The 15,952-nt window shown below is 36.3% G+C and overlaps 1 protein-coding gene across 1 annotated transcript in view; it reads right to left on the reverse strand.

The window, feature by feature from the left end:
- Positions 1-15,952, reverse strand: part of ITGA8 (integrin subunit alpha 8) — a 118,541-nt gene that overhangs the window by 55,134 nt on the left and 47,455 nt on the right. Inside the window, exons 16-20 of the mRNA XM_055805332.1 lie at positions 8,924-8,979; positions 8,254-8,408; positions 6,998-7,135; positions 6,469-6,536; positions 5,346-5,493 (exon numbers count right to left, since the gene is read on the reverse strand). Coding sequence (XP_055661307.1) covers positions 5,346-5,493; positions 6,469-6,536; positions 6,998-7,135; positions 8,254-8,408; positions 8,924-8,979 — 565 coding nt within the window. The remainder of the gene's footprint in view (positions 1-5,345; positions 5,494-6,468; positions 6,537-6,997; positions 7,136-8,253; positions 8,409-8,923; positions 8,980-15,952) is intronic.

The raw sequence follows: 15,952 nt of genomic DNA on the forward strand, positions 1-15,952 counted from the left end.
TTTCCTTAGATTAAAAGAAAAGATAAGACATGTCCTAAAAAGAGCCCACGTGAAGCATGCCCTCAGTACATACCTCATTGTATACTGACACTTTTACAATTTCCTAGGAGGAAACCAACTTTGTTACACAGCACGTCCAGTGCACTAATAGCCTTTCCAAGCCTCTCTAGGGTTGAGAGTGGGAGAATTTTACACTCTTTCCAGCTGGTTAATTAGAGGTGGTAAGCAACACGTGGGAGAAGAGAGGCTGTTAACACAGTTGAAACTAAGCTTGTCTGGAAAACTCTTCATTTTAGCTTGATGTCTAGGTTTATAGTTTTAATTTTGGTTGGGGGTGTGTGTTAAAATTTAGGTCAAAATATTAGAAGACAAATATTCATCTATATTTGAAATTTGACAGTTTCTTTGTTAATGTTTTATTATAGACCAGCACAGAGTAAATCAGCCCTTACCACAAGTTTTTTGTCCCTCAAAGGCTGAGCAAAGAGGAATTCTGTGTGTAGGCTTTCTGCAATTTGGAGGCTATGCTCGTAGACTGAAAATGATTAATGGCACAGAATTTATATGACCAGCATCACAAAAGCTAATATTTGCAGCATAAGATGTGACAAAGGATCGATCACCTGTTGCAGCATGTCTTTGATACTGAGATATATTGCCTTTGTTTTCTCACTGATCGCCTTCTTAAGGTGGTCAAGTACAAACCAGAAAAATTAAAACCAGGCAGGAAGCAAGCAAGAGCAGAGACTTACACACCTAGTACTGTTAGTATCGAGTTCATATGTAATTCACCCAGACAGAAGGTTTAGCCACAAAACCCTTCTACCTGCCACTCGTAGCAATTTATATTTTTATAGCAACACATGGACTTTTTGGCAGTCTTGAGCAAAAGCAAAACCCCAGCAATTAACACATGTGCTCCCAGGGTCTATTTTAAATAGAAAATGATTAGATGCTTTAAGTAATCCAGGCAGCCTACAAACTTGAAACTCTTTCTGGTGGTCTTAGTGATGAATTACTAATTGATGCCAGAATAGTTAACCACAACAGGCTGCAGAGTAAAACACCTCACCTCTTTCCTTGGTCTACACCTTTCAATTTTATTTTTTGAGGAAAAGTGGATGGATTAGGTACCAGGTGCCAGAATTCAGGTTCTCATCTAGCTGATATATGAAGAACTAGTGTTTGACTTCACAACGCTCAAATCATGTCTCATCTGGTCAGCCAGCATGTGCTTATTCAAAGAATTTTCAGGTAAGACAATAAGGTTTCAGGTCTTTTTTCCTGTTTTAGAAGAGTGTCATGCTTTAGTTCAGAAAGCATGACAATAATGGCTCATAGCTTATCCACTGCAATATAAATCTGGTTGTGATCTGCAACAACTCTGCAGTTTCCAGCCTGAGCAGGGACAGTTATGCCAAAATACATGTTTTTGGTATGGAACAAATACCTATTTGGGCATTGTATTTGCCTGATGTACTTCTACTAATTATTCCATGAGAATTTGGGTTCCAGCCACTGCTACTAAGGTAGGATTGAGCAGTTCAACATGGGGAACTCCTTCACTGGACAAAGGATTATCACACAGTATTCAGGCAATGGCTTGGGGTTCAAACACACAATCACGCTACTGTAGTAAGAATGTACCATACAGAAAGTATATACTGGCTCTGGATCTACTGCTGGCCCTGGAAATGCAATATAATGTGGTTTCTTTCTTTTTTCACTGCAGCTAATTCCAGTAACTCTACACCTAATGCATATGGACAGTTATTACAAGCTAATGGGTTTCCGGTAACTACTAAAGCTGTGATAATTTACTTATTTACCTGGTCTGTGAACCAGGTTTCCACAATAAAACTAATTAATAACACATATTGAATTAATTGTAAGTCATTGTATGTCATTAATCAGCTTTTGACTGAAGGAAGTATATGTGCAAGAATCAATGAAACTTCATATCCTTGACCTCAGACTTTAAGATCACACATGTTCACTCAGCTCTCCACTTGCATATGATCACATACATCTCTGCAAAATGCTACTCTTTTGATAGGCTTGCACAGTCTATGTGCAATATGCTACAGAATCGGGCCTGAGATAACAAGATAATGACAACTGAGGCAGGTCAAACATTTGTTCCATAAAGCTGAAGGGACGAGGTAGAAGGCAAATGAGTTTTCAGTTAAGTTGTTGACTTTAACATTTTCTGAGTGTAATTCAAATGATATTGGATAACCCAATAAATTGTTTAAAAAAAATAATCAGGTTGGACAGGAAGCACTTAAGGGATAAATTTGTTTATTAGATAGCCCAAATCCACAGTTGCCCCATAATAAAGTAGCCTAATATCCTCTATGAGTATAGTTTCTCTGAAATGATGTCAGCATAATAGAATTATTTGATTCCAAAGATTTTTCACTTCCATCAGAAATGTATAAAGTGATTTATCCAGCTCATTACATTTCATTAATTCTGCTCTCAGTATACCTGTTTTTCTGGTTCTGAGGTGAGTAATCTCCCTCCTTAATACAAAGGATTCTGCAGTCTGGAGAAAAACAGCTACCCAGAGGACTGTAAACACTGATACTTTTAAGATTCAATGAAATCCTTAGATGCAGAGCTTTAAAAGAATAATTGCAACAGACCGTAGCATAAATCCACCCGTCTGCTGAAATTACTCTGTGTTAAATTAAGCACATTTCAGAAGCCATCACAGATGCCCCATTGGCAGGGTGCAGCACAACCATAAAAATAAGAAGGAAAATCCTGACTCCATTGCAACTAACAGAAAATATTAATTTTCACCTATGGGCCATGACTCAAAAGTACTCACAGACCGCGACACTTTTTCCATATACTTTGGTGTTTGCTGCATACCAGTGTGGTAATACCTTCTGTGCTCTTGTCAAGTGGTTTAAATTGCTGTATTTTTTTAAAGTCCTATGGGTTGAATTAATTGAGTTCCTCTTTAATTTATACTAATTTATACTATGATCCCTAAGAATTTGGTCATTCTGGTAACATATGAACCTCTGATCACTCTGGGGAAAAAACCTAAAAAACCTGCTAATTCTTGTTTTGAGTGGTCAAGTTACTTAATTTGTGCATTTAGACAGAATGAATTAAATGACAAAACAGAACAGGAAGGATATAAAAGAATGTCTAAGACTTAAAATGTTTTTCTTCCATTCTAAATTTTCTTTTTAAATTACAAAGATCATATATCCTTTGTGATGTTCGCAGCAGTTTTAGGTGACATATGGCCATACAGAAAAGCAACTGAATGCACACAAGAGCTAACCTCCACCAAGAGTTAAATGCCAGAAAATGTTAGCTTTGTCTTTTTGAAGAAAATTACGATATCAATTTTTTTCCCAAAGGTACTTAGAAGTGAAATTTTTAGGTTTTTAATGAACCCATAATATCATGAAGACCATAGTTTAAAAAAAATATGCACTTACAGTTTAAAAACATTAGAAAGAATAAACTTGTTTTCAGTATCATATGTAATCCTCATGAAAACTGTCCTTCAAATGCAGAAGGGAAGACACTAAGAATGATGTAGATAGTAGGACTAATGTTTTGATCCTTCTCAGAAATAACGTAATGACATCTCTTTGAATGGAATAATTATGAAAATTAAGAAATAAATAAATTAAATAAATTCCATGTTGTAGTGAACTAAGTAAATGCAGGCAAAATGAAGGCAATTTTCTATAAATCCAGAAGCACTCAGAACTGGATTTGCCAAAACTGCATTTTATCTTCCATAAAATCTGAAGAAAAGTTAAAAAACTGCATGTTTCCTGGGCTTTTAAAAAATTGTTTTCAAAAGAAAAGAACATTAACACTCTTTCCCAAGCCATTCTAGCTTCTCCTTATTCTTCCAAAGCACCAGAATCTCCCACCTCTATTTTTCTTCCTTTACACACAGTTCTACCCTGCTGGCACTACAAAATTCAGTTTTTCCTATAATAATGAAAAGCCCCAAGTGATTTCTCTCCAGCCCAAATGATAGATACATGGTAATATGTGCTGTGAGCTTTGAAACAAGTGCCTCTGGTGACATACTTGGTCATGGCCAAAAGAACAGCCAAAGATTCCCAAAGAGCAACAAAGGACAAATACGACCATGTGTAGCATAGCAAAGAGAACTTAAGTTCTGTAGATCACAGTCTGAAAAAACAGAGGCTATGCTAAAAGGAGAAATAAAAAGAGGCTAGTGTTTTTACTTATTTGTTTTGCGTACAAAGATATGCTCCTGAGAAGTGAGGTTGCAGACAAGTTCCATATTCTCATCTTCAGTGACATCATTAATTCTTGTAATTTTTTCCCAACTGGGTTAAAAGCCCATTAATAAAAACACTGACAGAAGGAGAACAAGGAAATACTTTGCAAGTTACTTTCAACTTCCTTAAAAACATTTGCCTTTAGAAAGGAAATTAACTTGCTTTCTCCCACTCTCACCCTTGAGGCCCTTCTGAACATTCCAGGCACTGACAGAAAAAAGCAAGCTCATGTTGCAACAGCTTGGGAGATTTATGTGCAGATGAGGCAATGCAGACTTGCTGTCCAACAGAGAATACATGAACACTCTGCTTGTTTGCAGGATAGTGTTTCGTCTTTGCTCTTAAAAAACAAACAGACCCAAAAAGGAAACACTGTGTGTTCAATACAGCTCAGCAGGACCTCAATCAGCGTTAGTCCTCTGTGAAGGCTGGAACATTTTACATTGTAACTGCTTTTTTGGCCTATCCACAAGATAAAATAATGGGCTACAAAGAAACCCAATTTTGTCAAGTTTATATCCCAGTTCATGTTCAACTATTGAGAGTATCACAGACTGGGATACCCTTAATAAGGGTAAAACACTGGTGTGCTGGGAGCATGAGACAGCAGTGTCCAAGTGTCTGGGGTTCAGCAGGGCTCATTAACTCTGACAGAGCTGGTACCACAGGATCCAAGGCTGGAAGCACTCAGGGGGTTATGCACTATCACTCTCTGCTGCTGGTAGGGTTTACAGATTTTTCAAAATCTGAATGATGTGAATACCTCTAGCCCTAAGAGAAACGTGACAGTATTTGTGTGGTATTATAACTAAGTTAATAGCAAGGAGCTTGACCTCAGCTGGCTCTGAACAGAATTGTCCTGTCCTTCCCATCCTTTGGTGACATGGTTACTCTTTAGCCTGGACTGTGTGAGCAAAGACAGCTGAGAGTCAATGGGATCTCCCTTTCTAAAAGGCACTTCTCTACTTGTTGCTTTCAGCTAGTATAGTCTTTGTAGGTTAACCCTGCTCTCAGTTCTGCTTTATTATTGCTAACATTTTGATTTGCATTTACCTTGTTGTTGCGTTCAACCCCAGTGTAATCTGCTTCAGGTGGAATCTTTATATGTAGCTCAGCTTCATAGGCTCCTTCCCCATCATTCCTTGGATTTATTATGAGCATGATACAGTTTTCTCCTCCAATTATTAGCTGATCTTTATCTCTATATAGAACATACTAACTAGTCAGGAGTTAAGACATGCAGAATCATGATTTACATAAGAATAAAGTAGAACATTTTACTTTCATAGCATTTTTTCTGGAAATTATTCTGGGAACACAGAATAAAACATCTTCCATAAAAAATGACCCCATGGAAAATTATGCCAGCACCTGTGTAGGAAAGAGGTCAAGAGCAAACACCATGGACAGGCAAAGTGGACTACCACAGAACCTGAAAGTTACTAGTATAAAATTTCAGACCCTGACTACTTTCTAACCAGAAAGAAGTATTTAGAAGAGGAATTACTTGCCACAGGGGTCCCATCAGCATTGTTTTCTGGAGGGCACAAAGGTGGTGGGATTCCAGTTTTCCGCTCATGCCCATTGTAAAATGAACAATGACAGATCTCCTGAGACCTGCAACGGCACTGTGCCCTTTCCTTTCACAATTACGTACTGATTTTGATGGCACAGAGTCAGATAACTGTCAGAGGTTCCCCACTTGTACTGCATGGCATACTTCTCCCTCCACTGAAGGAACTGTTGCCATGTTTTGAAATTCTTTTATTCTGAAATTTCTTTACTTCACTGCATAATGAGTTCGGGAGAATTCTGTCTCAGGTTCAAAATCACTGGTATTCTGAAGTAAAGAAATTTAAATTCTCCTTTGAACAACAATTTTTATTATCTCTTGGCATTCACAGAACTAGAATCAATCCTAACAAACACTTGCAAACTATACTTTCTGATAACCATTAAACACCATGAATGTGTCTGACAAAGATACATTTTCAAGTGTATATTTCTCCATTTCTCTGTTTTCTAGATGGATGTGCAAATTAAAATTTGGAAGTAAGGTAAGAATGAGTACCTATAGCAAACAACATAACTGTTTTCTACATATTTCATTTGGTTAAATCAGTTAGAGGTATCTGAATTTTGTTACATACAGCATCATTTATCTTATTTAACTTACGGCATTGCAGAAAGCTGCAAGTCAGGAATGCACAAATTGTCCTCCCCACAGTCAACCAGAATGTATGCCTGTGTTGTCGCAAAACAAATAAAAAAAGAATACTACAGTTACGACACACTTCAAAGTCCAAATAACTGCATTAAGTATCACTAACAAAATGTCTTAAATATCACTAGCATTGCCCTATTGAATTAATCTTTCTCCTCTCTATAAGTTCCTTTCCACATGAGTAGTTGGAGACTGTCAACCATGTCCTTAGCAGAACAATATCATCTTTCAGGCTCTTTCCCACACTAACTTGGCTTTCATATTCTAGAATGCAATCAGAACTATGAATACAACAAAGTTTTGGAAATGCTTTAAAGGCCTGCCTGGTTCTATATTTATATTCAGTTTACATTTTGAATTAATTAAATCCTTGTTATGTAATTTCTGGCCATGATATTCTGTTTTAAGGAAGACGACACACATAGTATTTGTAAATGCTTTCATGTTTACATACAGAAAATGTGGCATGCAAAATTCATACCTGTTCTGTTACTGAGCTTTTCTGGTAATAGTTTAGTATTGGCTTCACAGTCAGGCTGTCTTCAAAACCGGATTCATCCAAACTATAATTCAAGTTTATATTGATGGGAGATAATTTATCTCTAAATTCTGTTTCATCCTGTGAGTGACAATCACACAAAAAACCCCAATGGTTTAATATAACTATTTCAGATTAGTATGGTATGGCAACAGGTTCAGGCTTTAGTCTTTATTGAAGGTAAAGATTTGGTTCTCTGGCAGCTGCTGACAAATTCTGGCTGTATGTAATGCCATTAGGAAAGCAAAGTGACTCACCAATAACTAGAATGCCCAGAACACATTGCCTCCCCAGCCCCACATCTGGAAGAAGCTGGCTGAGCTGAGTAGACTCAGAATTATTTCAAAGCATTAGCCTAAAATGAAGCTGTTCGAGAGAGATGCAGAGCCAATTCCTATCAGCGACTGCCCACCTTCCTTTTGGAATGGAGGTAGGGCATGTGTGGATTTGTGGAGGTAATGTTGTTGGTTTGTTTCATAACCAAGAATTTACATAGATTAGCAATGGTAAAACTCCACCACCTTTATTGCCCAGATATTTCCTTACACACTGCTTGAGACTTCTCCATTTCACTTCCCACTGCATTTCTAGCACCAAACTTGGAATCTGCTTCAATTGCATGAGGTAATTCCAGCTTTTTTAATGACCCTTTCTCCCTCACAACTTCAGTTCTACAGTTTTAATTTTTCTAAAAGCATTTTAAAATATCTTAAAAATATTGTTTTAAATATATGAATTTTAGGCCAATATTGCTGGTGACACTCCTTTAAAATAGCTGTTGAAACTAAAATGGCATGACATTTAACATATTTAGTTGATCATCCCACTGTGGATACTACAGGGAGAGCAATCTTGCATTTTTGTATCAGGAGATGCAGTATCTAATCAGAATTTCCAGAAGAGCACAAAATCAATGTATTTGTACAGAGAAACTGTACACTCTTCAAAGGAAGTCTTTCTTTTATACTTACACTGACAAAAGATGAGCCAAAGATTCACATAGGAAATTTTGCCCAGATAGAAGAAAGTTCTGGACACTCAGACGATGCCTTTCTTATCTCACATTTCTGTAATATTGGGGTCTAAGAACAATGGAAATCTTTCTTCCTTTTCCAGTGACTCCTTTTTTTATTATTATCTTTAAATCCCTGAAACTACTCAAATGATGATGGCAGGCCAAAACATTTTAAACAACTTACTCTGAGATAAACAAGAAAGTCCTGGCAATGGAGCTGTTTCTGTCTTTCTATCACAATGGAGAAGTAAAGATGTGACTGATGGTAATCAAAGAAGAGGGTCCTCTTAACAGCTCCTTTCTGTTTCAGTGAATCTAACTGCAATTCACCTGTCAGCACTAAAAGATAAAAGTAGATCAAATATTTATTTAACATAGAAAGAAAAAGTAGTAAACAATTCATTACATATTATAGTTAATTACTCTAACAAAGTCTTCCAAGCAAAACTAATTCTTGCTTTAAGTGTCTGTCTGTTTAGCAGCACACTATTTTTTGATCCAAAGTATGGAATACATGTAATTTAAACTTTCTAATTTTATTCACAGATCATACGTGTACAGGACTTCCATCTCTTAATTTTTTTTAATACTTTTTTTCTTTTTCAAAACAGTACATTCTCCACCAGGGTATTCTTGGTTTTATTTGGAAAATGGCTTAAACTGAATAAAAATTCCTTCAAGTGAATACTACAAGCTTTGTGTTTTATCTATATCTATATCTGTATCTATCTATTTAAATGCATTTTCTTGCCTTAGGAGGTTCTCACTCCTATTGCCTTTCAAGATGTAAGAAAAAAATACACCTGAAATTGAGTAGGCCAGAGTAATTTATAGCAATATAAAATATTTCTTACCTATCTCATCTGAAATACCTTGACCTTCGAAGTCTGCGCAGACTCTTACAGTAAAGCTACATATAAAAAAGTAGAATTATTAGCAGAAAGAGAGCTGACCCGGGAATCAGCAGTTCCCAAGTCATACCTTTCCTTTTCTTAAAAATGATTTTAAAAATGAGATTTCTACCTATGATATTCCCTAAGTTAGCAAGTCTGCTAGGCTCCACTAATAATCAAAGAAGACAAGGTCTGATCATCTTCCTGGGAGAGCTATGGAGAAGTGTCTCTGTTCCCGCTAATTCTTGAGGCAGCCTACACCCTCCTAATGCTACTGGCAAAGCTGGCTTCCCTATGTTAAGCTTTGGCAAACCACCTTTGTATGAGGCTGTCTGCAGAAGCCCTTTCTGGTTCATCATGCTCAAATAAGTAAAATCCTTGAGCATGCAGTCAACACTCAAGCTGTTTTCCAGCAAATCAAAACACACAGAATGCCAATGTGTTTCACTGGCATTACTGTAAGACTTTCACAATTCCAAGAGGCTACAATTCATTCCAAACATACCAACTGAATTGTTCAATCTTTGTGGCACAAGACTAACCAGAATGTATTGTATCTAATTTGCTAACTTTTGCAGAAGTTGGCAGGTACATGACCTAAATCAAAGCATAGAGAAATTCACGTTATTCATTTTATTTAGTACACTAATGCAACACATTCTACACAATGCAACATACTCTAAGATAATCGTTTTTCATTTGCCTATTCAGAGTGTATAGCAAGCTTTTTTGAGCCTAGCAATATTCACATCACAATTATAACTGTATTATACAAATACCACCTCAGCCATAATTAGTTATTCTTCATAATAAACATTTATTTCCATTTCTTTGTAAGACAGGCAACAGATTTGCAGTTATGCTCAACAAGTGACAGGAGAAGCCTTTCATAGTTTTATTGGCTGATAATTTCTAACAAGACTTACTATAAAAATTAAATTTAAAACCTGAAAATTATAAATGCTTATAGAAAAGTTTCACTTTCTAAGGAATCTGTGCAAGTTATATAAATATTTAACTGAATCACATTTTAAAAAGGCTTTCACAAATTACTCTGTGGATGGCCAAGGAAAGTTATAATGATGCTTGTTGATGCTAATGCAGGGCGTGCTTCCCTGATGAGTGCAAAAACAAGAAATCTGTCACTGGAAAGATGCTCTTGATTTTTTATTTTTGCTGTCACACCACACAAGGACTTAGTTCTCCACACCATTACTCCTAAAGAAGTCCTGTATAACTAACAAAATTGCTCAGGTGAAAGATAATTTGCAAGTGTCCCTAATTAAAAGTCATTCTTAAAGAGTATTTTCATGGCTTCAGAAAATATTTTGTTTTGTATAAGGACAACTCAGCTAAACATGGACTGCACTGGAAGATGTGAAATCAGCTTGAGTTAAATAAAAACATTTGCATTACCCATTGCTCTTAATCTTCTCACTACTGTTATACTACATAATAATTTCTCCATGCAGTGGATTCAAAACCAGTAACATAACCTTTAAAATAACCTGTAATCACATTCTAATTGCATGTTTGTTTCCTCTGAGAAATTTAACTGTGCCGCATCTGGGATTCATGTCACTCCCATGACCTTAAATACTTTCCTCTTGGGCAAAAAAATTGCCTTATGCCATTAAACTCTACTTAAATGCAGCCTTCGAATGACATTATGGTCCATGTAGAAATTGCAAATTCAGTCATACTCCTAATTCTTTACAATTATGAGCTAACACATGAAGAACCAATTATTTCCTAATATACAAGGACAAGAACAACAAAAATGAGAAAAGCTTGTGTAATCGCATACATGCAATTTAGACATCAGGCTTCACAAGTCAGTCTCACATGTCATAGCGTAAGAGTGTATTTTCTCAAACGTAAACTCACGAACTGCCATCACGTATTAAATTTGGTGATCTCGCTTTGGAGGTCTCACAGTTTTTGCACTGTCATGTCTAAAAAAAGCTTGAATTAAAAATCCAGCCTGAAATGCTTTACTTGTTAAAGAGCACAATTTCAGTGTATGTTTAAGAGCCTAGATTTAATCCTTCCGCTCCAGGCAGAGCACGTCAAAACAGGAATGGCAGTGCAAAAAAGCAAAAAATTGAGGTTTATTAGTCTTCTAGCCTCTGGCCATGCAAGAGGCAAGACTATGGGTTTAGAAGAATTCTGCCACACACTTGTGATTCTATGGATATTTAATTCAGAAACAGTTCTAAAGACATCACAGATTTTGATCACAGATCCAGGCAAATTTAGATATGTTCATCACTTTGACAAAAAGATGCTGTGAAGATGTTGAGGGATGCTTTAGTCGTGAGAAAAAGAAAAGCAGAGGGAAAGACAGACCACAAAAGAGGACAGGAGTCTAAAGGATTTATGAGATTTAAGATCTGGCTCCTAGGTGCAGTAAGAAATATAGCTGAGCTTTTGAGCTTGCTTGTAGGAGCAATCAACCAACCAACTGACAATGAAAGGAAGAAAACTTCAGCAGGTAAGAAACAACTAGGAAACAGTCCTTCATCCTAAAGCACATGAACTTTTATGTGCTGTCAATCTTGCCTCTCTGAAGAGATCCCCACACAGCATTTATTCTGCAGTGTCTGTCTTCTCTATAAGCTTATGGTTTGAATAGTATTTCATTGTAACTACAGAATAGATAGCCTTAAAACTGAACATGCTAGCTTTTCCTGGTTATCTTGGGACAACAAAGCAGTCTGAAATAATTTTATGTTCTTTGGGTAGACTAATACTACTAGACGTTTTAATATTATTAGAACAAGAAGCTTAAAAAAATTCCTATTTCTTCAAAACTACTTATGGTATAGATGAGGGCAGTCTTTTTAGAAGTAAAACCAAATTACTTAATATTACTCAAAATTCCAGACTGCAGTCTGTACCAGAAAGAATTTATTTTGGTCTAGCTATTCTAGTAGGTGAAAAAAATAGGAAATTTGATTCAGGAAGTGAAGAGCAAGGAATTACCAGATCTAACCAGATGTCATTTGTTATTGTTAACAACTTCCCTAGCACACAGGATTGCACATGGAGAGCAAGAATGGACAATGCCTTAGCAGAAAGGCACTTTAAGCTCTGATGCTATGACTTCCATTCTGTGTGAGGCAGACACCAACCTGCAAGGTCCCAAACCTCTACAGAAGAATAGCAGAAGCCCTTATCGTCTACTGATGAATGACCTTTAAAGAAATCGTTTCTAATTCTTGGCCTGCTTTTAGATTTTCTTATGCCAAAGTCTAACCAGTGACCCACAATGACCAACACGGCGCTTTAAAGCTGAAGGCTTTCCATGGCTAGGCTACATCACGCGGCCAGGGTGTGGTAACAGAAAGGCTGCTAGATAACTCAAATGACTGCCCTTTGAACTTCTCTAGAGCTACTAAAACGATCAAATTACCCAGCTGCATTCCTGGCACAGCAGAGGTCTGCAACAGTGATGGCTTCCTGAGTAGCAACTGTTACCACCTGACTACTTTCCTCCTGTCAGCCCCTGAGGTGTGAGGTACGCATCTTCTGACTCTTGGCCATAAGACTTTGCTATCTGATTTGCATTAAGGCTGGCCACCAGTCTATAGTAACTCTTACACAAATTCATCTCAACAAAGTACAAAGGCCCTTAGGTCCATATCCATGGGGCACTGATCACATCCAGTTTTGAATTAAGTCACTGGGAAAAGAAATTACTAGCATCAAAAAAGAGCAAAATTAAAAAAACAGCCCATAATTTATGCAGTTATAATAATAACAAATGATAATATTTTTAAATGTGCAGTTATAATAATATAATAAGTTAAGAGGGGTTGAAATATTATTATTTTTTATATTTTTGGTAGGAATTTTATATTCAGCTTTTTTTGAAGTGTCTGTAGAAAGATCTCATTTAATGAATCTAGCTGATTTAAGATTATAAATATTTTATTACTGGTTTAACAATAACAAGACATTTGGAGATAAAAGAATGACAAATTTTTTCAAATTATTTTTTGATTTTTGATCAAGTTTTTGAACCTGAATATCAGAAATTTTAAACAGTTTGCCTCTCGTTTAGTGGGCTTACAAAAGGTGGGTAGCTGGGTTCCCTGAAGACGCCTACAAGGCACATCTCAGATTAGACATCCAAACCTGAAAAGCACTAACAAATAAAAAATATATTCTGCAAATTGACTTTTTATCATGATTGGATACTTTTGCACTACTTCTGGTAACCCATGTAACTTCTCTGACCTCTTGCTACTCTGCCAAATGGAAATAACAGTATTTGTGCACTACTTTAAATTAGAGATAGGAGGAGGTGTTGGGGTTTTTTTGTAGATACCATTTAAGCACAAAGTAGCAACAAAGTTGCTAGTGGATAATCAGCTCTCAACATAATAAAAATACCAATGCAGGGATAAAATAGACCTCTTGATGGATGGACTCCAGTCTTGGACATCATAAATCATATGATGAGGAAACAGCTTTTGAAAAATGTGAATGTTTGGTTTATTTACCCCTTTTTACAGAAATTAACCTGCATCTTTCACACTTTCAAGGAAAAAAAAAAGGGGGTTACCTTTTGTTCAATAGCTTCAAAGTTGCAGAATTTGTTACAAATTTGTTAGTTTTGGGAACTCATAAATAGCTATGTTTTAAACATAGAAGAGAAAGAATCAATGTTTGTAGAAGTTCAGGACAATTCTCTTAGGACCGTGTGCAAAATTACTTTCTGTGTGCATGTTTCCTCTTGTGCTTCAGCTTTCCAATTTATATCAGAGCAAAAATAATATTTTCCTAATACTTGAAAATCTACAATAATCCACATTATTCATGCACACACGCAAACCTTCTGACACTTTTCTGGTAGGAGGTTTCCTTACATTCTAATTTTGCAGTGTCAGTCGGTAGACGTTTTATACAAGTTGCACAGCTGGCTAAGAGATACAGAAGTCTATCCCATGGGACTGCGGAATTCTTTACCTTTTGGAGTTTCCCTACTAATTGTTTTCATATGCACAATACAAGCTTACATCAACTAAAGAGAAAAATTATGGCATGGAAAACAGCAGGTGCTCTTCAGTCATTTTATAATATGAGCTAAATCTTTAGGGAAGAGTATTTGAAAATAAAGCAGACAAATTAAATTATAGTCCTATTAAAACTCTTGTAGATATAAACCAAACGTAACATAAAAATGAAAAGTAATGAAAAAACTACATGTTAAAGGAGCATACTTTGGGGGTTTTCCCCTTTTTTAAACAATATCTCACAGCAGGAATAATTTTTTAACAGAGAAGTTTTTATTTATTTCTCTTGTGAAAAAACCTTTTTCTTTTTCTTTTTACCAACAGTACCCTGTTGGCAAATGTTATGGTTTTAAAATCTTTACCATAACAGCATAAAGTATTCTTCAAAAGTCTTAAACAGTTCTGAAGAAACATAATTTGGATCAATGAACATGCTTGAGCCCAATGTCGGCATTTTAAACTCTCCATTACATCAACTATTAAAAGGTGCTTGAAATAAAAAGTCAGGGTGGATCTTGATCTGGATCCTATTCCAGAAAATCCAAAGCTTTTTAAAATTCTGGGACTGCATAGTATAGTTCTACTGAGTGCCTTCTGCATTGCTCTGTAGATGGGTGATTTTCGACACAGGATGTAGAAATGAGGAACATTATGACAAATACAACAAGTTCCATAAGGTATAAAAGAATAGAGCAAAAGCGAAAATCTCTTGACAGCCCCATCCCATATGCAGTGAAAGCCCACATATTTAGTGGTTTAAATGTATCAGACTTGAGTTCCTTTATGACTCTTAAATGAACTGCTTCTGATCATGATTATTTTTTATGGTTCATATTTACCAGTTTGTTCTAAAAACTGTTTTGCTGACTCTAAAACTTGAGATAATTTTTAGATTTATGTTTTAGTGTGGGGAATCCCTCTGATCACCTCTGGTTTAAAAGCAGTGCAAAATTTGTGCAGTCACCTTATCTTCTGGAATCCTCCTTTCCACCTTGGTATTCTTTCCATCCAGCACACACACTGGCAGGCTTTCTGCTTCTAATGTGTTTAAATAAATGATATGACTAGCTTTTAGGTCTTAGAAATCTGTTCCTCACAGTCTCTCTGGCAGGACTTACTGGTATTTTATATTTGAGTTGCAGGCATTTATGCTCTGTTTTGTTTTTAGTTTCCTCATTTGTTATGATTTCCACTTTTAAACAGTATCTTATGTATTTGTAATAGCCTCTTTTGTCAACTGTTCCTGGGGGCCTTTCTAAGTGACTTTTTTTTTCTAGTGCAGTAAACGTGCCTTTTTGGTAGTATTATGTGCTATTAGAGACCCTCCAACTGTCCTGCAAGCATTTTATATTTGCATCTGATCTGAAATGGTTTTAATTAGCTTCAAGTTTTTGAATGTACCTTTTATTTTCGAAGTTAAATGCTACTGTGGTGGAGGGTTTATCTTTTAAAGATACATGCAACATTGTCCTGTACAATGCACTAAAAAAAGCTTTCCTCTGACCAATGACAGCCAGAAACAACATCCTGTGAACTGCTCTCAGAATGGCTAGCCAGGTATCTTCTCTCTTTCACAAAGGACCAAGATCTCTCTCTAACAGAAAATGGTGGGCCCACCAGCTCTTTACAGCACTTTCACTGTTACATTTTCTCAACAAAGACGTGTGTTTAGATGGATGAATATTTCTGTATTTTGTCTGTCTTAGCTGTTTCATGTTTCATTCACTCAAACATTGCCTATGAATTTGCAGCTTGATCCTAGGAGAGACTGAGCATCCTCCTATGCAGAAAGAGACTCAGCATAACAAAGGACTTTAAGCTATTCCATTTTGAGAATCTGTGAAGTTCTAGAAGATATCAGAAAGAGCTCTGTTCTATATGGTTTGTTGTTGTTGTTGTGCTCATAGCATGTTTTAACATTGTTTTTGAACTTTGAACATGTTCAACAAAAAACAGCAAGTAAAGTTAG

Source organism: Falco peregrinus, chromosome 5, assembly GCF_023634155.1.
Source record: "Falco peregrinus isolate bFalPer1 chromosome 5, bFalPer1.pri, whole genome shotgun sequence".
NCBI lineage: Eukaryota > Metazoa > Chordata > Aves > Falconiformes > Falconidae > Falco > Falco peregrinus.